The sequence below is a fragment of the Hypanus sabinus genome, chromosome 20, assembly GCF_030144855.1.
Source record: "Hypanus sabinus isolate sHypSab1 chromosome 20, sHypSab1.hap1, whole genome shotgun sequence".
Classification (NCBI taxonomy): domain Eukaryota; kingdom Metazoa; phylum Chordata; class Chondrichthyes; order Myliobatiformes; family Dasyatidae; genus Hypanus; species Hypanus sabinus.
The window spans coordinates 31,662,012-31,685,574 of NC_082725.1; the positions used below are offsets into that span (position 1 = coordinate 31,662,012).

Below are 23,563 nucleotides of genomic sequence, written 5' to 3' on the forward strand. Positions count from 1 at the left end.
AACTGCTTTGATCATGGGGCTGTCTTTAGTTTTTCAAAGGAAATTGTCTTTTTAAAGTTTCGTGTGATGTAATCACATTTTTAGTGGAGTGTCACAATCTCTGCGGACCTCACCTCGACCCAACTTGTCGATGCAGCTATAAAGAAGGCACTACAACTCCATTAGGAGTTTGAGGAGATTTGGTATGTCACCAAAGACTCGCGAATAGATGTGCCATATACTTCAATTCATTTTTTCCTCTCTATTACGTATTGAATTGCGCTGCTACCGCAAAGTTAACTTTCACGACATGTGTCTAATTCTGATACTGTACTGTACTGTACAAACTCCCTACCCCGACACCTACTTTACCACAATTGCACAGTCTGTGAGGGATTTAGCGGTCCTTTGTGTTGTCCCTAAGAAACCCCTGCATCCTTTCGTTATAACTGTGTATTTTAAGAGATGAAATTCAGGTACTTGTTTTTGCAATGTCCCAATCAGACCTAGGGAAAAATGTTAACAGACTGGCTAAAAACCCATTGGACACAATGTTTTTAAACCTGATTAATTTAGAGCACAATTCAGAAATGCAAACAACGGGGAAATGCAGGCGAGGCACCACATAGATAAATATTAATGTGGGATAGAAATTGTACACGTAATGCAAGAGTAACCTTATTATTTGTTATTTTTATTCAAAGAGGCAATTGGAAAACTGTAGTATTTTAGCACTTTTTAGTGTATTCCAGTAATGTTGGAGGCGAAGTTCTGTAATTCTACTACTGTAAAATGAATAGGACTTTGCAGTGGGGATAGTGGCAAATTGGAGCATTCCTTTGGTTAATTGGGTTGTGTTCAATTTTCTAATACTTTGGAAATGTTAATTCCAGTTAATCCTATATTTGATTTCTATATCTTTCTATGAAAGCTTTTTGTTTTTAAAAAAAAGTAGACGCAAACATATTTTTGGATGAGTGATCAGTGTAATTCTGCTGTGGACAAAGATTATACTGGCAGCAGTGCAGAAGCCCCTGTCAGTTGTGATTCACTGGTCAAGATCTTAGAATCTGAGTCATAAGTACAGATTTGATTTTGAAGGTGTAAGCACAAAAATCTTGGCTGCTGCATGCTGTTTTATTTACTCTAGTTGGATTTATCCAGTTTTATTTTAACACAACAGAAACAAAATGGACTTTTAAATTCCAGTGTCTCAATGTAAATGCATGCCAACCTTGGTATTCAAAAAAGATAATGGAAATGTTTATAATGAGGCAGAGAGCAAACGAGGAAAGATTAGTGAGCAACAGGTGGGACTTTGCTCACCAGCGTTGTCATCATGTGCTGTGTTGTAAAACGTGGGTGATTATGATTTTGTCCATGATAGTCCTTGGTAAACTTTGCTACAGAAGTGGTTTGCCATTGCCTTCATCTGGACAGTGTCTTTACAGGACGGGGACCCCAGCCATTATCAGTACATTTCAGAGAATGTCTATTACTTGTGGTTGCATTACCAGGACTTCTGATGTGCACTGTCATAGTGTTCATTAAAGGCAATATAAATAGCAAGAGTTAAATTAAACTTTTTTCCCCCATTTCCTCTTTCAGAGACGCTAACAATGGATCATCTGACTGCTGCAAATGTCAAATTTGCGGTTGATTTCTTCAAGCATTTGGATAAAGCTGACAAATCTGGCAACATCTTTGTGTCCCCGTTTAGTATATCCAACGCCCTGGCTATGGTGTATCTTGGTGCCAGCGGAAATACAGCAACGCAGATGGCAAAGGTAAATATTAGAATGTGCAGCTCCTTTTTATATGTCAGGCAGTTTGGAATTGGTTTATTATTGTCCCTTATACTGAGATACAGTGAAAATCTTGTCTTGTATGCAGTTCATACTGACCAGATTATTATACAGTGCATTGTGGTAGAATAAGACAAAACAATCACAATGCAGAATAAAGTGTAACAGCAACCAAAAGTGCAGGTTAACAAAAAGGGCAAGATCAAAATGAAATAGGTTGTGAGATCAGGAGTGCAATTTATTGTACTCAGGAACTATTTAATAGTCTTATAACTGCAGGGTAGAAGCTATCTTAACCTGCACAACACTTTAAGTGCGAGGGTGAGCAGTCAGATGCATAGAAAAGTACACCACTGAACCAGGCCTTGTGGCCCATCTAGTCTATGCCAAACCGTTTAAACTGCCTTCTCCCATCAACTTGCACTGGGACCATAGCCCTCCATACCCATTGATGCACCATCAATAACTCTCGGAGACGTGAGTCGAGATAGGCTTTTATTAGCTGGAAGAAAGCACCGTCAGCAGCAAGAGACCATCACACAACATCCTGGAGACTGAGGGAGGAGCAGTGCTTCCAATCGCCTTTATACCGGGGTCTGTGGGAGGAGCCACAGGAGCAGTCAGCGGGGGGGGGGGGGGGGGGGGGGGCGTGTCCAGACAGGTATATGTAGTTCACCACACCCATGCAATCTCTGTACCTGTCTAAACTTTGAGCTCGCATGCACCTCCTGTACTGGCAGCTTGTTCCATGTTCTCACAACCTTCTGAGTGCAGAAGTTGCCCCCAAGTTCCCCTTGAGTTTTTAACCTTTCACCCTTAACCCATGCCCTCTGGTAGTCCCACCCAACCTCGGTGGAATAAGCCTGCTTGCATTTACCCTACCTCTACCTCTCAATATTGTATACTTCTATCGAGTCTCCTCTCAATCTTCTACATTCAAAGGAATAAAGTTCTAACCTACTCAATCTTTACTGATAATTCAGGTCCTCCAGACCCGGCAACGTCCTTGTAAATTTTCTCTGTACTCTTTCAACCTTATTTACAATTCAAGTCATGGTCCACATTGGTGCCAATGACATGGTTTAGTGGGTGACGAGGTCCTGCAAGGTGAGTTCAGGGAGTTAGATGCTTAGTTAAAGGACAGGACCTCCTGGGTTGTAATCTCAGGATTACATGCTGCCCATGCCATGTGTTAATGAGGCCATAAATATGAAGATCATACAGTTTAACATCAAGCTGAAGAGGTAGTTCAGGAGGGAGGGCGTCAGATTTTTGGATCTTTTGGGCTGTCTTCCAGGGAAGATGGAACGATTGCAGATGGAGCGGATTGCACCGGAACTGGTATCCTTGCTGGATGATTTGCTAATGCTTCGGGAGGGGAGAGAGGGGTGGTGGTTTAAGCTGGAGTTGCAGGAGGATGGGGACCAGATAGTGGAGTAGTTGTGGGGAAGGATGTTAAGACAACATCCAAAGTCAGGAATCAAAAGCTTGAGTATGGTGTGACGAGTGTTCTAAGTTCTGTACATTTTAATGCGAAGGCTATTGGAGGAAAGGCAGCTGAACTTCGGGCTTAGATCAGCACATAGTATTCTGACATTGTAGGCATTAGTGAGATGTGGTTGTGGAGTGGGGGTGGGGGCAGTACAGGACTGGCAGCTCACTAGTCCAGGGTTCTGTTTTACTTGTGATTGAGCAGGAGGGGTTAAAGGTGGGAGGGATGTATTACTAACTAGGATAAATGTCATGGCAGTGTTCAGCTCTGACAGACTGGAGATCATGGCTGCTGAGGCTAAATGGGTGGAATTGAAGAATAGAGAAAGGATGGTCATGTTAATGGGATTATAATTATAGACAACTCAAGGGGATTTAGGGGAGCAAATCTATAGAGAGACCACAGACTGTTGCAAGAAACATAAGGTTGTGATCATGGATGATTTTTGGCTGGGACTCCCAGTCAGAAGAAGGAAATCAGGGTGGTTGAAGAAGGCTTCAGATTGCTCCAGCAGACAAGGTGAACGCGAATCCCAAGAGCTTCTACAGATATATTAAGTGCAAAAACATAGTAAGGGGCAGAGTTCTTCCTCTGGAACATCAGAATGGTCATCTGTGCTTGGAGCCAAAATAGGAATGTTGGAGATATTAAATGGATTGTTTACATCTGTATTTACTTGGGTGGCGGACATAGAGTCTATTGAAGTGAGGCAAAGCAGCAATGAGCTCCAGGACTTGTATTTGGATCAGAGGGAAGGAGTTATTTGCTGTTTTTAGGCAAATTAGGGTAAATAAAACCCCAGGGCCTTGCAGGCTATTCCCTCGGATCCTGTGGGAGGCCGTGCAGAAATTTCAGAGGCCGTAGCAGAGGGATTTAAATGTCTTTAGCCACAGGTGAGGCACTGGAGGATAGTTGATCTTTATTGTCAAAGAAAGTCTCTGAGAATAAGCCAGGAAATTATAGACCTGTGAGCCTGACATCATCAGTGGTTAGGTTATTGGAAGATATTCTAAGGAGACCAGGTATTTAAATGTTTGGATAGACAGGGACTGATTAAGGATAGTCAGCATGGCTTTGTGCTTGGCAGGTAGAGTCTGAGCAATCTTGTAGAGTTTTTCGATGAAGTTACCAGGAACGTTGATGAAGGCAATGCAGTGGATATCGTCTGCGTGGACTTTAGCAAGGCATTTGACAAGGTGCTGTATGGGAGATTGGATAAGAAGGTTCGTCCACTCGCCGTTCAAGATGAGGTAGCGTATTGAATCAGACATTGGTTTCATAGGAGAAGCCAGAGAGTGGTAGTAATGGTTCCCTCTCTGACTGGACATCTATGACTAGTGGAGTGCTGCAGGGATTGGTGCAGGGTCCGTTATTGTTTGTCGTCTATATCAATGATCTGGATGATAATACGATAAACTGGATCAGCAAATTTGTGTAAGACACCAAGATGGAGGAACAGTGGACAATGAGAAAGACTGTTAAAGCTTGCAGCAGGATCTGGAGCAGCTGGAACGTGTGCTTAAAAATGGCAGATGGAACAATGCAGAGAAGTGTGTGGTGTTGCCCTTCGGACAACCGACCAGAGTAGGACTTGCACAGTGAGCGGTACTGCACTAAGGAGTGCTGTAGAACAGAAGGATCGTGGAATACATTATCTGTACTTTAAAGTGGTGTCACAGGTAGATAGGATTGTAAAGAAAGCTTTTGTCACATTGGCCTTCATAAATCAAAGTATAAAATACAGAAGGTGGGATGTTGATGTTGGTGAGGCCCAGTTGGAATATTGCTTGCATTTTTGGTAACCTACCGATAGACTGCAAGAGTACAGAGAAAGTTTACAAGGATCTTGCCAGGGGCATGAGGCCCTGAGTTACAGGGAAAAGTTAAATAGATTAGGACTTTAATCTCTCAGGTGTAGCAGAATGAGGGGAGTAACATATAGTGGGGTTTAGCTAAGGGAAATGCAAGCAGGGTTTTTCCACTTGGGTTGAATGAGACTTGAACTGAAGGTCATGAGTTAAGGGTGAAAGGTGAACTGTTCAAGGGGAATATGAGGGGAACTACACTCAGAGGATGGTGTCTGTGGAATGAACTGCTAGTGGAAGTGGTGGATGTGGGTTCAATTACAACATTTAAGAGAAATCTGGATAAGTACATGGATGGGAGGGCTATGATCTAGGTGCAGATCAATGGGCTGGGGCAGATTAATAGTTTGGCACAGACTAGACTGGCCGAAGGGTCTGTTTTTGTGCTGATATTTCCAATGACACTATGACTCTTGAACCTTGTGGAACATGCTATTGTATCTTTGCCCAGTGATACAAGAGGGGAGGAAAGAGAGTATCCAAGTGGGAGTGGTCTTTGATTAGGCCAGCTGCTTTACTGAGGCAGTGAGAAGCTTCCAGTCCATCGAGGGGAGACGGATTTCCCTGATGTGTTGTGCTGTGTCCATAACTATGCTAGATTCTTGCGATCACATGCCGAGAGGTTACCATGCCAGGCAGTGACGCATCCAGATGGGATCCTTTCCATGGTGCATCGATTTAAATGTTTGATGGGGACGTTTGAAATTTCTGGTGGGGGATGTATTGGATTAAAGCCGGAACACCACCTAGTGGTGAGCAAACACTGAAGTTTTCAGCAAGAGCATTGAATTCCTCCAATGGGGATCCGATCATTTGCTGATTAACTAGAGCATGCCTGTTTAACAGCAATTTTTGGCTATTTGACTATTTTCTTTGCACTGGCTAGGTTAATTGAGTTTGTTTTGGTAGGTAGTGAACATAAGATACAAGTTTAAATACAAGATCTGGGCAGTCATGTTACAGTTTAAATGTTTTTAAAAGAAGTTGTGCCACACCTGGAGTATTGTTTGCCTTTCTGGTGATACAATAATGAAGAATGTGATTGTACCAGAGAAGTTACCTGGATTGGAACAATTCAGGTATAAGAAGAGAATGAATAAGTTGAATATACTTTCCCTAGATCAGAGAAGCTGAGATTCTGGACTAGTCCTGTTTCTGTGGTGTGATCTATGTGACTTGAGTGATGTGGACATAATTACAAGAAACAGGTAGGATCGATAGTTTAAAAAGACAACAATCCCATGTTGGGTGTGTCTGAGACAAGAGGGATGGGAGTTATTTTGGAGGCTGGTTGGTAACTGCAATGTGTTACATGAAGAGATGAAGGAGGCAGATACATTCATGACATTTGAGAAGCACCTGATTCAGCAAGGCAGAGAAGGTTACAGACCGAATGTGGGTCAATGTTGAGGTACAACAGCAAGCATCGTGTGGAGTGGTGGGCCTGCTCTTGTTCTGGACATTGCTGTGGATGTCAAGCTGAGGCTTTAAACGTGAGTACACGTACCACCAAGCTCAAGGAAAGCTTCTATCCTGCTGTTGTAAGACTCTGGAATGGACCTCTAGTGGATAAAAGATGAACTCTCATTCTCTCAATCCACATTGCTAGGGCTTCACACTTAATTTGTCTTCCTACACTTAACTTTCTCTGGAACTGTGGCACCATATTCTGCGTTCTCTTCTTTCTCCTTTCGTACCAGCTCATTGTGCTTGTTTATGGAATGATCTGCCTGGATGGTATGCATCCCGATCACAATCAAAATGCCACATTGTCAGCAGCGCTTGTTGTTTCTGACTCATTGATGTGCCAGTGAGTGATCTGATTTTCACCCACAGAACAATGGACCTCTGATATTCAGGCCGACAGCGTTTGGAGAATTTCCACAAACTGCTGTTACTTTGCTGCGACTTAACAAAACGCCCAGGTTCAAATCATTTTGACAAATGCTGCCCTGAAAAATACAAATAAGTTAAGAATAACCTTGTTGTGAACATGGAATTACACAAGTCAAGCCATGCCAAAATAACACATTTCCATAAGTACTTAAGATGTAGGAACAGAATTACGCTCAATAAATCTGCACCACCATTCCATCATGGCTGATTTATTATCCTTCTCAACCCCATTCTCCTGCCTTCTCCGTGTAACCTTAGATAGCCTTACTAATTAAGAAACTATCGATCTCTGCTTTAATATACCCAATGAGTTGGTCTCCACAGCCATCTGTGGCAATAAATTCCACAGATTCACCACCCTCTGGCTAAAAAAAGTTAATTGTCATTTCTGTTCTAAAGGCTTGTTCTTCTATTCTGAGGCTCTGCCCTCTGGTTCTAGACTCCTCCACGACGAGAAGCAACCTCTCCACGACCACTCAGTCTAGGCATTTCAATATTTGATAGGTTTCAATGAGATCCCCTCCCATTCCTCTAAACTCTAGTGAATACAATCCCAGAACCATCAAATGCTCCTTGCATGTTAACCCTTACATTCCCAGGATTTCTCTCATGAACCTGCTTGGACCTTCTCCAATGCCAGCACATTTTTCCTTGGATAAGGGCCAAAAGCTGCTCTCAGTAACTCCAAATGCAGTTTGACCAATTCCTCCCTTTGTATTCTAATCCCCTCATAATGAATGCCAACATTGCATTTACCAGCCTGCAAATTAACTTTTAGTGAATCCTGCACGAGGACTCCCATGTCTGTTTGCACCTGTGATTTATGAACGTACAAGAATTCTCGGCACTGTTGGCTTATTCCCTTTCCTTCTCCTGACCTGATGTCATTCAGTTACCTGCCTCCGGCAACTTGGGAGTGACTACCTCCCTGTAGCTACTATCTGTCACGTCTTCATTGTCCCATATGAGCCAGAGAATATCCATCTGCAGCTCCAGTCCCCTAAGATATCTGAAAGGAGCTGCAGCTGGATGCACCCATGTGGATGTAGTTATCAGGGAGACTGGATCTTTCCCAGAGTCCCCAGATCTGACATGAAGAACATACTACTGACACTGGACCCATTCTTAATGCACTAGCTATGTACTAATAGAGGGAAGGAAACTGACCAGAATCTTACATTTGCTACTTGTCTTAGCCTCTTGGGCCAAAGGCTATCCACTCTAACACTGGCCCTCTCTCACAATGGCTCCACTTCAATTCAAATATTTTCCGATATGGAATTGCAATATGCCAAGCGAAGAGTCTGAAAGTGAAGAATTGTTGCGTCAACAGTAAATGTTGGGTCTGATGAAGATTGTCTAAGTATTGTGGCAATTTAACTGGAAAAAGAAAGCAGATGCTCTGTGGAATTAGTGGCAAAATTCTATAATTCCTTATTCCATCTTTCTGCCTATTTATCAGAATTAACTTTTTATCTTTTGTCCTTGTTGAGTTTGACACAATATTTTCCCATAACAAAAACAGACATGTCTTTATGCTCCAATCTACCTTAAGCCAGCTGATAAATAGTATTCATGAGTTTCCTGCCTTTTGACATGGATGCTGATGTTCTGCAGTAGATTAAATAGGAAAACAACAATTGGAATTTGGTTTATAGTTCCATTAAACACCGATACAGTTTACTTCACTTTGAACTGGGTTACAAAGTGCACTTGGATTCTAATAATGAATGTTAACCTCATCTCTTAGGTGCTTGCTTTTGATGAAGTCAAGGACGTCCACTCTGAGTTTCAGAAACTTCAACTTGAATTGAACAACCCTCAAGCAAAGTACGTGCTGAAAACGGCCAACCGCCTTTTTGGAGAGAAGACCTACGACTTCCTTCCAGTAAGATTTTCTGTTTCAAGTGTTAGAGACTAAACTGTCAAATGTGTTCGTTGATAAACTGATCAAACACAAATGAGATGAGTGAGAAAGGTATTTTTCTGCTTTGGATGGAAAAGTGGATTATTTCCATAATGAGAATGGGCTTGGATTTTAATTTCGAATTCAGTTGTGTACTTTTGAAGAAGGCCAAATAAGAAATGTATTACAGACAAAAAAGAATCTCAATATCCTGGAAGGAAAAACTATTATCTGTTCTGAGGTATAAACTAAGGGATAGTTGAAAGGTGCAGGAAATCATGTTGATCATGTTGCAACTACTCATGATCGCATCATTTAGCTTTGTGAGGTCAGAATCGTGGTGTGCATTTAGTTATGTGATTTTTTTTTTAATGTATTAACTTGAAAATGGACCATGTGTACCATTTGTACAATGGTTGAATATATCAGTTGTAGACTTGAATCCATTTTGAAAACAATTACTATACTATTTGATTGAATGCTTGCCCTTGAGTAGTTTTAAATATTATAAGACCGTAAGACAAAGGAGCTGAAGTCGGCTAATTGGCCCATCGAGTCTGCTCCGCTATTTTATCATGAGCTGATCCATTCTCCCATTTAGTCCCATTCCCCCGCCTTCTCACCATAGCCTTTGATGCCCTGGCTACTCAGATACCTATCAATCTCTGCCTTAAATACACCCAATGACTTGACCTCCACTGCTGCCCGCGGCAACAAATTCCACAGATTCACCACCCTCTGGCTAAAAAAATTTCTTCTCATCTCTGTTCTGAATGGGCATCCTTCAATCCTTAAGTCATGCCCTCTCGTACCAGACTCCCCCACCATGGGAAACAACTTTGCCACATCCACTCTGTCCATGCCTTTCAACATTCAAAATGTTTCTATGAGGTCCCCCGTCATTCTTCTAAACTCCAAGGAGTGCAGTCCAAGAGCGGTCAAACGTTCCTCATATGTTAACCCTCTCATTCCCGGAATCATTCTAGTGAATCTTCTCTGAACCCTCTCCAACGTCAGAACATCCTTTCTTAAATAAGGAGCCCAAAACTGCACACAGTATTCCAAGTGAGGTCTTACCAGTGCCTTATAGAGCCTCAACATCACATCCCTGCTCCTATACTCTATTCCTCTAGAAATGAATGCCAACATTGCATTCACTGCCTTCACCACTGACTCAGCCTGGAGGTTAACCTTAAGGGTATCCTGTACGAGGATTCCCAAGTCCTGTTGCATCTCAGAACTTTGAATTCTCTCCCCATTTAGATAATAGTCTGCCTGTTTATTTCTTCCAGCAAAGTGCATGACCATACACTTTCCAATATTCTATTTCATTTGCCACTTCTTTGCCCATTCCCCCAATCTTTCTAAGTCTCTCTGCAGACTCTCTGTTTCTTCAGCACTACCAGCCCCTCCACCTACCTTTGTATCATCAGCAAACTTAGCCACAAAACCACCTATTCCATAAACCAAATCGTTGATATACAATGTAAAAAGTAGCGGCCCCAACACGGACCCCTGTGGAACACCACTGGTAACTGGCAGCCAACCAGAATGGGATCCCTTTATTCCCACTCTCTGTTTCCTGCCAATCAACCAATGTTCTATCCACGTATGTAACTTTCCACTGCATCTCCCTTGTCTGGCCTACTTGTAATTTCCTCAAAAAATTGCAATAGGTTTGTCGGGCAGGATTTTCCTTTAAGGAAACCATGCTGTGTTTGGCTTATCTTGTCATGTGCCTCCAGGTACTCCGTAACCTCATCCTTGACAATCAATTCCAACAACTTCCCAACCACCGATGTCAAGCTAACAGGTCTATAATTTCCTTTTTGCTTCCTTGCCCCCTTCTTAATTAGAGGAGTGACATTTGCAATCTTCCAGTCCTCCAGAACCATGCCAGAATCTATTGACTTTTGAAAGATCATTGCTAATGCCTCCGCAATCTCCACTGCTACTCCCTTCAGAACACGAGGGTGCATTCCATCTGGTCCGGGAGATTTATCTACCCTTAGACTATTCAGCTTCCTGAGTACTTCCTCTGTTGTAATTGTGACTGCGCACACTTCTCTTCCCTGACACCCTTGAATGCCTGGTATATTGCTGATGTCTTCCTCAGTGAAGACTGATGCAAAATACTCTTTCAGTTCCTCAGATTATGTACTATAAATGCATATCTTTGTGCTTTGTAAGTATACTGCAAACAGTTCATGAATTGATGTGTTCACTTCCTTTCTGCAGATGTTAACGGGCTGAACTCTGTATTTAAATCCCATCATTTTCTGGCCCATAAAGCTTTGGACCCATAAGGTCTCAAAGCCCTGGGTTCGGTGAGCATTCAGTTATTAGTGTTGTAGACTATAACTAGTCTATACAAGTATCATAATATCAACATTTCTAATACTTTGGTTTTGTATGCCACTCTACTAAGATTTGGGTAGCAAATTGTCACAAATTTAACCCTTGCCCCTCAAGTTCAATATTGTTGTGCCATTTTGGTAAGAAATAAATAATCAATTGGTACAAATCATGAAAGTGAGGTTTATTTTGATCTGTTGTGACCCTCCAGACATACCTTGCTGATACACTGAAATACTATCAGGCAGAACTGGCTCCAGTTGATTTTCTTACTGCAGCAGAAAAAGTCAGACAGGAGATCAACACCTGGGCAGAAAAACAAACTGATGGTAAGTGATGTTGGACAATAGTTGTGGCCAGGCACAGACATGGACTTCTGCTGCCTTCAGTTTTCAGAGTGAGCAATATTTCCCAAGATTATTCAACAGAACTATTTTTTCCTTAATGCCGTACTAGAGCATAAATGGTAAGACCAGGATTTATCATCCCTGTGAAGGCGACGATGAGATGTTTTGAAACCACTGTAGTTCTTGGTGAAGATATATTTCCATAGAGTGGTCAGATCAGCTGTTCTGAATTCTGTGGTGCAGTCAGTGAAACAAGCCCTTGGTAATCGCTGTTCATGATTCACCCAATATATTTGGCATTATTCGTGGGAATGGGACGCATAAGGTATCACTATATGCAGATGACTTGTTATTTTATATCTCTAACCCAGAGAAATCCGTTCCTGCAGTAATAACACTACTTGCTCAGTTTAGTAGTTTTTCTGGTTATAAATTGAATCTTAATCAGAGTGTGCTTTTCCCATTAAATTTGCAAATTCACCATTTAGATTGGTTACTGATTATTTTATTTATTTCTTAAAATTACTAAGAAACATAAGAATCTATTTAAAATTAATTTTTTTACCCTCAATTGATCATGTTAAACAACTGTTTACTAAATGGTTCCCATTGTCTACTTAGATGATTATTTTACCTAAATTTCTGTATCTATTTCAGGCAGTATCAATTTTCATCCCTGAATCTTTTTTTGATATTATTGATTATAAAATTTCTTCATATACATGGCAGAATAAAAATCCCAGGTTAAGTAAGAAATATTTATAGAAATCCAAAAAGGAAGGCGGTTTGGCTTTGCTGAATCTTAGATTTTATTATCGAGCAATCAAAATGCAATATTTAACGTTTTGGTCACAACAGCTGGATGAAAATCAATGTCCACAATGGATGAACCTCGAGCTGGAGTCTGTACAGGGGTTTTCACTGGCTTCTATTTTAGGAGCTGCGCTTCCCTTTGGGCTTACTAAATTGAATAAACAAATGATAAATCCAATAATTAAACATAGAATATGAATATGGTTTCAATTTTGTAAATTTTTTGGATTGAATAAATTTATCCTGTCAAGTTCTATTATATCTAATTTTTTCTTTCAGCCATCTAGAATTGATCAAGCTTTTCTTTTACGGAAAACAAAGGGAATAACATGTTTTCGTGATTTATTCATGGATGATTGATTTATGTCTTTTGAACAGTTGTCTAATAAATATAATTTGCCTAGATCACTCTTTTTCAGATATTTACAGATTAGAAACTTTCTGAACGCTACTTTAGTTACCTTTCTGATATCACATCAAATTGAAGTTACAGAAAAATTTTTAAGTTTAAATCCATATCAGAAGAGTTTAATATCATTTATTTATGATTTAATTATGAAAATATACTTGGGTACTTCTGATAAAATTAAGAATGGGTGGGCAAGAGAACATCAAATATCTTTATCTACAGAGAAATGGGAGAACATTCTTCAACTAGTTAATAATTCTTCAATGTGTGCCAGATGCGGTTTGATACAATTTAAGGTGGTTCATTGGGTTCATATGTCCAAGGATAAGTTAGCTTGTTTTTACTGCCATATAAACCCTGTTTGTGATGGATGTAATTCTGAAGTAGCTTCCTTGACACATATGTTCTGGTCTTTCCCTCTCCTAGAAAAATATTGCAAAGATATTTTTGATATTATTTCGGTAGTTCTGCTTGTTGATTTACAACCTCATCCTATTACTGCAATTTTTGGACTACCAGTGGTAGACTCCAGTCAGTTATCCCCATCAGCTTGTTGTTTAATTGCATTTGTTACATTAATAGCCAGAAGATCCATTTTACAGAAATGGAAAGATTCCAACCCCCCTACCACATTTCAATGGTTTTCCCAAACAATAGCATGTTTAAACTTGGAAAAAAATTAGGAGCGGTTCCATGGATCCTTCGGTTAAATTTGAAGAAACTTGGAGGCCATTTATTCAATATTTTCATATGATGCAAGTTGACCCTTTCTGAATCCTTTTTTAGTAATTTTTTGCTTAGATATAGAGGAGCGGAGTTAACGACAAATTATAATTTTAACCAATGAAATATAGCAGCCTAATTTTTTTTTGTTTAGTCTTTTTTTAGTTTGGGTTTTTTCCTCTGTTTATAAAATACCTTTTTCATGTTTAGTTACTAAGAGATTGGGAGGCTAAACTACATTTGTTACTTGGAATCTGTGTTTGTACATGTTAACCGTTATTAATGTAATCCCGATTCTTGTATCATTATTGTTATTGTTATGTTTACTAATTTGAAACTTAATAAAAAGATTGAAAAAGAAATACAGTCAATGAAACAATACAACTAGAGTTGGTGCGTTACTTGGAATCTGCAAGGAGACGTGTCTCCATGCGCCAGATTTCTTTGTCTTGTCTAGTGTTAGAAGTCAGGGCTTGGGAGACTCAACAATATGTGCAAGCCATGAATCTTTACATCTTGCAAACGTGCTAAATATTGTCTTTCACATTTGCAGTGTATGTCATGTTGTTTGTTTTCTTGACTTAATTGATAGAATTGTGTCTTTTCCTCCCTCCCTCTCACTGAACCCACTCTTTAGGCAAGATCACAAACCTACTGGCTGAAGGATCTGTTGATGAACTGACAAGGCTTGTTCTTGTAAATGCCATTTATTTTAAGGGAAACTGGCGGAAAAAATTTAATAAAGAATTGACACATGATGGGGAATTCAGAATAAAGCAGGTAATGTGTGAGTGGGAGAAATCAAGGTATTAACAAATATTGATCTCTATGTTACAGTTAATCAATAAAGGTGTGGTGTACTTGGGAAACAAAATCTTGGTGTTTGTAATAATAATTTGGGAATCTGTTGCCCTTGGCAAAATGCTTCCTTTGAAAGGGTGATGTCAGGGTGGCGATGGAGGGGAACTGACAGGTTGGCAGCCCAGTAGATCATGTTGGGTGAACCAGGTTGTACCGAGTAAGGGGGGGAGGGGGAACAAATCCAGGATTGTACAACTGTGATTGGACGCGGTGTGAAGCAAAGAGAGTGGGGTGAAATGTGAATAGACAGTGGAGGGGGAGAGCCAGCAAGATGAGGCAGAGCGAAGGGAGATACCAGAACACCTGATGGAAACCCACGTGGTCACAGGGAAAATGTGCAAACTCCTTCGATGGAGGGAGGATTGGAATGCTGATCGCTGGCTCCATAAGGCTTTATTCTAACCACTAAACTAGCATGCTGCCCTAAACCTCATCCTAGGGTTTTCTATCCCTTAACCCACTGGCCCTCCTTTACTTATACCACACCTCTGGATATTTGTTAGGTTAAAGGTGAAATGCTAATGGGGAGCTACTTCACACGGGGTGGCGAGGGTATGAAACAAATTACCAGTGGAAGTGATGGATGCAGGTTCTATTTATATATTTTAAGAGACGTTTGGATAAGTACATGGATTGGAACGGTATGCAGGGGTATGGTCCAGGGGCAGGTTGAATGGAATAGGCACAGACTAGATGGACCAAAGGGCCTGTATCTGTGCTGTGGTGCTCTGACTCTCATAGATTGGTCACCATATCTACTTACCGTGTGCTTGTTTACTCGAATGAAATGAAAGGTTACAGGTTTGGCCTCTGTCCATTTCAATAGATTTTGCACATGAGAGGGTAACAACTAAGATGACAGCAACAAACGTGTTTTGTTTTACTTTGGAAGGAACGAGCTTTGCAGCTTGATTTAGGGATAGGTCTGGTGCAACTTGGTATCATTGGAGGTTCATTACTGTTGGAAATAATTTTTTTTCTTAATATTTGCAAAAGTTTTCAACCTCTCATGTTAGATATACATGTAACATCTTCCCCATTCCAAACTAATACTCCTGAGAACGTAGCCAAGAGAAGTTTGATGTTTATGCAAAATGGGGTTTAAGATGCTGTCTATACAGTATGCACAAGATATTCCATGAAGGAGACCTAGACCTTGGTAGCTACTATTAAAGAACTTAACAGTAAATCAAATCAGGGTCTACACCTCTCTGTAGTGCTCCTATCCTTTATCCCGTTATGCAGGGGTACAGTGCCCTCCCTTTGTGCCACACCTCTGAATACCCCCACGTAAATTTAGTTAAACACATTTGATGAAGCGTGGTTTGTGCCCAGTTCTGTCCGTACCTGTATCTTATCTGCCATCTCAACAGTGCCATAAAGAAAAAAAAATAAGACCTTAAGATACAGGAGCAGAAATAAGGCGATTTGGTCCATCTAGTCTGTTCAGCTATTTCATCATGGCTGATCCTTTCCCTCTCAGCCCCAGTCCCCTGCTTTCTCCCTGTAGCAGTTCATGCCCTGACTATACTCAGTGACTTGACCTCCACAGCTACCTGTGGCAGTTCCACAGATTCAAATCTCTCTGGCTCAAGAAATTCCTCCTCATCTTCATTCTAATTAGATGTCCCTCTATTTGAGGCTGATGACCTCTGGTCTTGCACTCCCCCACCATTGGAAACATCCTCTGCACATTCACTGTATCGAGGCCTTTTAATATCTGATAGGTTTCGATGAGATCCCCCTTATTCTTCTGAATCCAGTGAGTACAGGCCCAGAGCCACAAACACTCCTAATATGATAAGCCTTTCAATCCCAGTATCAATGTTGTGAACTCTACAATGTCAGCACATCCTTTCTTGGATAAGGGGCGCAAAACTGCTCACGATACTCCAAGTGGGGCCTCAGCACCTTCTACTTTACATCCCTGCTTTTATATTCTAGATCTCTCGAAACGAATGCTAATATTGCATTTGCCTTCCTCGCCACTCACTTAACCTGCAAGTTAATTAGGGAATCCTGTATGAGGACACCCATGTCCCTATGCACCTCAGACCCTCCATTTTAAAAAAAAATACTCCACAGTTTTATTTCTTCTACCAAAGTGCATTACCATACACTTCTCAACCCTGTCTTCTGACTGATGCTTCTTCACCCATTCTTCTAATCTGTCAAAGTCCTACTATAACCTCTCTGCTTCCTCATACTACCAACCCTCCCCCTAGTTTCATATCGTCTGCAAACTTGGCCACAAAGCCATCAGTTCTGCCAGCCAAGTCATTAACATATAACCGAAAAGGAAATGGTCTCAATATAGACACCACTAGTCACTGGCAGCCAACCAGGAAAAGCTCCCCTTTAGCCCAGTCTTTACCTCCTGCCACTCAGCCAATGCTCTAGCCATGCCAGTATCTTTCCTGTAGTAATAGTTAAGCTCACACAAAAAGTGTCCAGTCATTGTGGGATGAAGAAAACTTCAATTTTGAAATTTTCATTAATTTCTGTTTTTTTTTAGGCTAAATAGGTGGTCTAAATTTGCTAATTCCCTTTTTCTTTTGCATGCAGCATGAAACAAAACCTGTGCAAATGATGAAGCTAAAAAGCAGGTTTGCCTTCACTTATATTGCAGAAGTTTCAACCAAGATACTTGAGCTCCCCTATGATGATGGTGAGCTTAGTATGGTCATCCTATTGCCAGATGTAAATGATGACTTCACTGGGATGGAAAAGGTAAGTCTGCAGCTTTAGTATAACTAATTAATTTGAATTGTTTTTCAGGGGGAAAAACAGGAAATTGGATTTTTAAAAGCATTAAAAAAAGAAATTCCCTCTTAATTTCCTCATTTGTGATGTAAAATATCAATCCCAGCACATCGGCCGCTGCTGAAAATGGAGGAACCAGTCAAGAGGATGGCCTAATGAGGCAATCTTTATGCTTCAGCACTCTGTTGAACAGACTAACTGGCAGACGGTCAAGGAGACCACAACAAATGGAGAAGACACTTACCGAATGATGAGGTGCACTCTGCTACCCTAGGGTGCTGCCTTCAATTCTGGTGACAGAACATCTCTCAGAGTGGCCAAGGTAAAACTCATTTTGGACATCAAGAAGGCTAAACCCACCTGTATGCAAAAAAATTCAGGGATCCCCTGTCCGATACTGATCGCTGGGCATCAAGGGCAAACTGTTTACACAAGGAAAAGCAGTGTGGCCTGTACCAGAGGCTCATCTCGCCCTGACGTAAACGACTTTAATGCATGTTTTCAGGCATGAAACACAATGCTGGCCATGAATGCAAATTCTTACTCCTGGGTCTTAATACACCAGTGTACAATTGCTTGTTGGACTTCCTAACCAACAGACCTCAGATAGTGAGGATGCATAACCTCTCCAGCATCCTTTACACAGGTGTTCCCCAGGGCTGTGTGCTGAGCCCATTGACTGCACAGTCAAACACCCGATTAATCACATTGTCAAGTTCGCCAGTGGCATGACAGTGGTGGGGCTCATCACCAACAACAGTGATATAGCCTACAGAGAGGAGGTGGAAGAACTCAAGGCCAGATGTTGGGCAAATAACCACTTTATCACTGTCAAGACAAAGGACTTGGTTGTCAACTTCAGGAGAATTTGGACCACTTGCACCCCTCTTTACAGCAGTGGACGCTACGAGCAGTTTTTGACTACTGGGAGTGTACATCTCACACAAACTCATGGTCCCAGAACAGATTCTACGCAATCAGGAAAGCTCACCAACACCACTGCTTTCTGAGATGGCTAAAGAGAGCTGGAGTAAGTACCTCTACACTCCTGTCATTCTGCAGATGCACAGCAGAGGGCACCCTATGGCAGCATGGAATGGAAACTACATTGCATTGAACAGGAAGGCTCTACAACGGGTAGTAACAACATCATGAAGGATTCCACAGAACCTGCCCAAGGTCTGTTTGTCCCACTCCCGTCAGGGAGGTGACGACTTGGCACCAACACCAGGATCACCAGACTCAAAACAGTTACTTTACCCAAGTAGTAAGGCTGATCATCACATACTAATCTATCCCTCCACAACTCCAGCCATCATTATTTTATCATTTCCTGTCACTCCCCTTAAACACTGACAGTCTGGCATGTTCGCTCGCCTATAACTACTGGTGAGACCTGAAGCCAGGAGATAGAAGAAAGCTGGAATCGAAATAATACTTTATTCACTAAAACCATGCAATGACAATAATCTCAAAATTCATTGGTACTTCCCAAAGTCTGACTGTTTAAAGGGTTTAATCAAGAACATTTGAGACTTTGATAGGAATAACGCGCAATCAATGAAAGTCAGCATTTGTTGTCAGGTGACCAACTTTTGTCCATGGTTCCTTTCTGCTGCGGTCAGTGATCTGGTTGCATGTATAACAGCTTCTTCGGAGTCAGCAGAAAAGATGTGGGATATGACAGCTCCCTTCCTGTAGATAGGCATATCTGTTGCAAAGATGATGGGCTGCTTGGGTTGAAGTGGGTCAAGAGAAGGTTGGATGACAGTATATTCTTCGTCTGATCTAAAACCTCTGAGTGCTGTTGTTTAGACTATTTCCACGTGGTACCCTTGTTAAGCCTGGCATTGTGGCTCCTTCAGGTGCATTCCTGGGAGAAATGCTGAATTGTGACTGAATATGCTCCAAAATGATTGTAAATTGCTAACATCTGATGGTGGGACATTTTTAAGATAGCAGTAACGTTTTCAGGGTCTGAATGACAGCCATACTGATCTATGATGAATTCCAGACCCTTGGATGAAGACATCAGGAGACTGCATTTTACTCCCTGAAGTCACAATCTAGAGTCTTACAGTTTGTTCAAAGCATGGTCCGGGCATTGGTATTGTTCTCAAACACAAAACAGCCTGCAAGTTCTGGAAATCCAAACCAACACACACAAAATGCTGGAGGAACTTAGCAGGTCAGACATCTATGAAAAAGAGTAAACATTTGGGCTGGGACCCTTCTCAGTATCTGTCTATCTGATCTGTGCCCGTCACAGTGACGTTGTCGAGGTGAGCAGTAACACTGTCAATGCTGCTCAGCATGGTGTCCACAAGCTGCTAGAAAATTGATAGGGTAGCCGTTACCCTGAAAGGCAGAAAGAGGAAGGAAAACGAACAACTTGTGTGTTGTAATAGCGTCACCTTTTGGATGTACAATCAATGCATATAAGACATCCAGTGTATTTATATTTATTGTCTTATATTAATACTGTGTTCTTTTTTCTGTTTTTTTTTGTCTGCTGCATCAGATCTGGAGTAACAATTATTTTGTTTTCCTTTATTCTGGTGTACAGTGAATGACATTAAAGTATCTTGAATATGAGACTGTCACACTGGCTAATAGGAATGACCTCTGATAAAGCTGAAATGTGTTGTTTCAAATGCTTTTGTTAATTTTTGACATTGTTATAATGTGGTGGGTAGATGTGCAGATTGGAAACAGGAGGTGGCCACCAAATGCCTTCATTTAGCTCTGGCGTTTAAAATTGTCGTGGATTTAAATGTAAAAACAGCTGACCTTTTGGTACATCGGTTTTCTGGGAGCTGGGGTGAAGCAGATCTCATGAAACCCTCTATCCCTCTTGTTCCCCTTTATCTCTGCAAATATATCTCTGCAAAAATCTCCTGTAAGCCCATCAACACTTCTTTAACTTTACTGTGCAATTGACCCTTAGTGTAGTTAATGATCCATGAGTTCATGGGTAATTGGAAAGAAAGGAAATGTGAATAAAACATCTGATTTGGTTTTGGTTGGAAATTAAAATAGTGGTTTACATTTCTTGCATTCAAGTTATTATATTGGATGGATTAAGAGTGAATTCTTTTTGTTTGTTTTAAGCTTCAGAGTCAGCTCACGTTTGATCATCTGATGAATTGGACCAACCCAGATATGATGAACGAGATAGAGATTAATGTGGTTCTGCCCAAGTTCAAACTGGAAGAAAAATATGATCTTGAGTCTATCCTCACACAGATGGGGATGGTGGATGCTTTCAACACCGTGCAAGCTAACTACTCCGCAATGTCTAGTAGAAATGATCTTGTTTTGACCAAAGTAGTGCATAAATCCTTTGTGGAAGTTAATGAAGAGGGCACCGAAGCAGCTGCTGCAACAGCAGCGATCATGATGTTGCGATGTAGTCCGATAAGATTCGACTTTGTGGCTGACCATCCGTTCCTGTTCTTCATCCGGCATAACAAAACACGCAACATTTTATTCTTTGGAAGATTCTCATCTCCTTAGACCTGGTGCCATTAGCTTGCAGCAGTTTTCAATCCATTCCTTTTTTTTTCACCTAACATTTCTGTGTTGGGTAGATTTTCATGAAGTTAAGCGAAGGCGTGGAATGAAGTATAGTATTAATGTTCTTTACTCTAACCAACTGAGCTTTGGTATGCTATAAACATGTAAGCTTTCCTTAGAGAAGTAAATGCTTATACTTTGCTGCTAATTATCATGACATGAAGAGCCTGTGATTGGAATGGATAGTTCTAAAATGCTGAACTTTCAAAAATAAACACGTGCTTTTTGTTAAATGAGATGCCTTTCATACAATTGATAAATTACTACAGTGGCCACTTCCCACTCCATTCCCTCTTGTCAAAACAAGATTATTTCTAAGATGATTCTGTGTTTGCTGTTCACTGGTATCTAAAACTCACATCAATTTTTCACAGTTGCAGTAACTTCCTAATTTTCACTTAAATTCTTCAATTAACCTGTTTGCCCCCATCACTAATTTGGTCTGTTTGCAGTTACATTCTGAATATGAGATCATAAGACATTGGAGCAGGATTAGGCCATCTGGCCCATTGAATCTGCTTTATCATTCAATCATGGCTGATACCTTAAAATCTCCTCAATCCCTGTTCCCAGCCTTCTCCCGGTAACCTTTGATGCCATGTCTAATCAAGAACCTATCAATCTCTGCTTTAAGTACACCCAACGAACTGGCCTCTACAGCTGTATGTAGCAACAAATTCACCACCCTTTGGCTGTCCATGTCTGTTTTGAAAAGGTGCCCCTCTATCCTGAGGCTGTGTCGTCTTGTCTTAGACTCTCCCACCATGTGAAACATCCTTTCCACATCTACTCTGACTAGGCCTTTCAATGTTCGAAACGTTTCTCTTAAGATGAGGGGCCCAGAACAGCTCACAAAACTCAAGGTGAGGCCTCACCAGTGCCTTATAAAGTCTCAGCATTACCTCTTTGCTCTTGTATTCTAGACCTCTTGAAATGAATGCTAACATGGCAGTTGCCTTCCTCACCACCAACTCAACCTGCAGGTTAACCTTCAGGGTGTTCTTCACAAGGACTCTCATGTCCTTCTGCATCTCAGATTCCTGGATATCTTTTCCCCCATTTAGAAAATACTCTGCACATTTATTTCTACTATCAAAGTGCATGACCATGCATTTTCCAGCATTGTATTTCATTTACCACTTTCTTGCCCATTGTTCTAATCTGTCTGAGTCCTTCTGCATCCTACCTGTTTCCTCAAAACTACCTGCCCACCCCCACCAATCTTTGTATCATCTGCAAACTTGGCAACAAAGTCATCTCTTCCAACGTCTAAATCACTTATATACGACATAAAAAGAAGTTGTCCCAACACCAGTCCTGTGTAACACCACTTGTCTGGCAACCAACCAGAAAAGGATCCTTTTATTTCCACTCGCTGCTCCCTACCGATCAGCCAATGCTCTAACCATGTTAATAACTTTGCTGTAATACCATGGGCTCTTAACTTGGTAAGCAGCCTCATGAGTGGCACCTTGTCAAAAGCCTTCTGAAAGTCCAAATATACAACATCTACTGCTATCTATCCTACTTGTAATCTCCTCAGAATACTAACATGATGATTCATCAGGCAGGATTGTTCCCTGAAGGAAACCATGTTGACTTTTCTATCTTGGCCTCTGTCACCAAGTACTCCATCACCTCATCCTTAACAATTGACTATCATCTTCCCAACGACTGAGGCCAGGCTAACTGGTCTCTAATTTCCTTTCTGCTGCCTTCCTCTTTCTTAGAGTGAAGTAACAGTTGCACTTTTCCAGTTCTCTGGCTCTATGTGAGAGTCCAATGGTTTTTGAAAGATCATTTCTAATGACAGCACAGTCTAACACTACCTCTTTCAGAACTCTAGGATGCAATTCCTCTGGTCCGGGTGACTTAGGTACCTTTAGGTCTTTCAGCTTTTTGAGCGCCTTCTCTCTTGTAACAGTAACTGCCCCCACTTCTCTTCCTTCACACACTACCACATCAGGCACCCTGCTAGTGTCTTCCACAGTGAAGACTGACGCAAAATATTCGTTCAGTTCACTAGCCATTTCTTTGTCCCCTGTTACTATTTCTTCTGCCTTACTTTCTAGCGATTCACTCTCATTTCTCTTTAACATACTTGAAAAAAACTTCTTTACAATCCACTTTGATATTATTTACTAGCTTGCTTTCATATTTCATCCTTTCTAATGATTTTTAGTTGCTCTGTAGATTTTTAAAAACTTCACAATCCTCTATCTTCCTACTAATGTTTCCTTTGTATGCCCTTTCTTCTGCTTTTACAATAGCTTTGACTTCCCTTGTCAGCCATGGTTGTATTATTTTACCATTTGAGTATTTCTTCTTTGGAATACATATGTCCTGCACCTTCCTCATTTTCCCCAGAAACTCACACCATTGCTGCTCTGCTGACATCCCTGCCAGCAGCTCCCTCCAATTTACTTTGGCCAACTCCTCTCTCAGACCACTGTAATTTCCCTTACTGCACTGAAATACTGTTACATCAGATTTGACTTTCTCCCTATCAAATTTAAAGTTGAACACAATCATATTGTGATCATAAGTTCCTAGGGTTTCTTTTACCGTAAGCTCCCTAATCGGCTCCAGTTCATTACATAACACCCAATCCAGTTTAGCTGATCCCCTAGTAGGCCCAACAACAAACTGCCCTAAAAAGCTATCTCTTAGGCATTCAACAAACTCACTCTCTTGAGATCCATTACCAACCTGATTTTCCCAATCAACCTGAATGTTAAAATATCCTTGACTTCCATAAAATTCAGGGAGTTGG

At 41.1% G+C, this 23,563-nt stretch overlaps 1 protein-coding gene across 2 annotated transcripts in view; it reads left to right on the forward strand.

Annotated features, from left to right (window-relative positions):
• The window catches only part of LOC132378403 (leukocyte elastase inhibitor-like), a 29,369-nt gene extending 8,346 nt beyond the window's left edge, over positions 1 to 21,023 (forward strand). For both annotated transcript variants that reach the window (XM_059945297.1, XM_059945296.1), the window contains exons 2-7: positions 1,588 to 1,766; positions 8,788 to 8,925; positions 11,510 to 11,627; positions 14,228 to 14,370; positions 17,017 to 17,181; positions 20,326 to 21,023. In XM_059945297.1, the coding sequence (XP_059801280.1) occupies positions 1,599 to 1,766; positions 8,788 to 8,925; positions 11,510 to 11,627; positions 14,228 to 14,370; positions 17,017 to 17,181; positions 20,326 to 20,730 (1,137 nt within the window). In that variant the 5' untranslated portion in view covers positions 1,588 to 1,598 and the 3' untranslated portion in view covers positions 20,731 to 21,023. The remainder of the gene's footprint in view (positions 1 to 1,587; positions 1,767 to 8,787; positions 8,926 to 11,509; positions 11,628 to 14,227; positions 14,371 to 17,016; positions 17,182 to 20,325) is intronic.
• Positions 21,024 to 23,563: the final 2,540 nt, after the last annotated feature.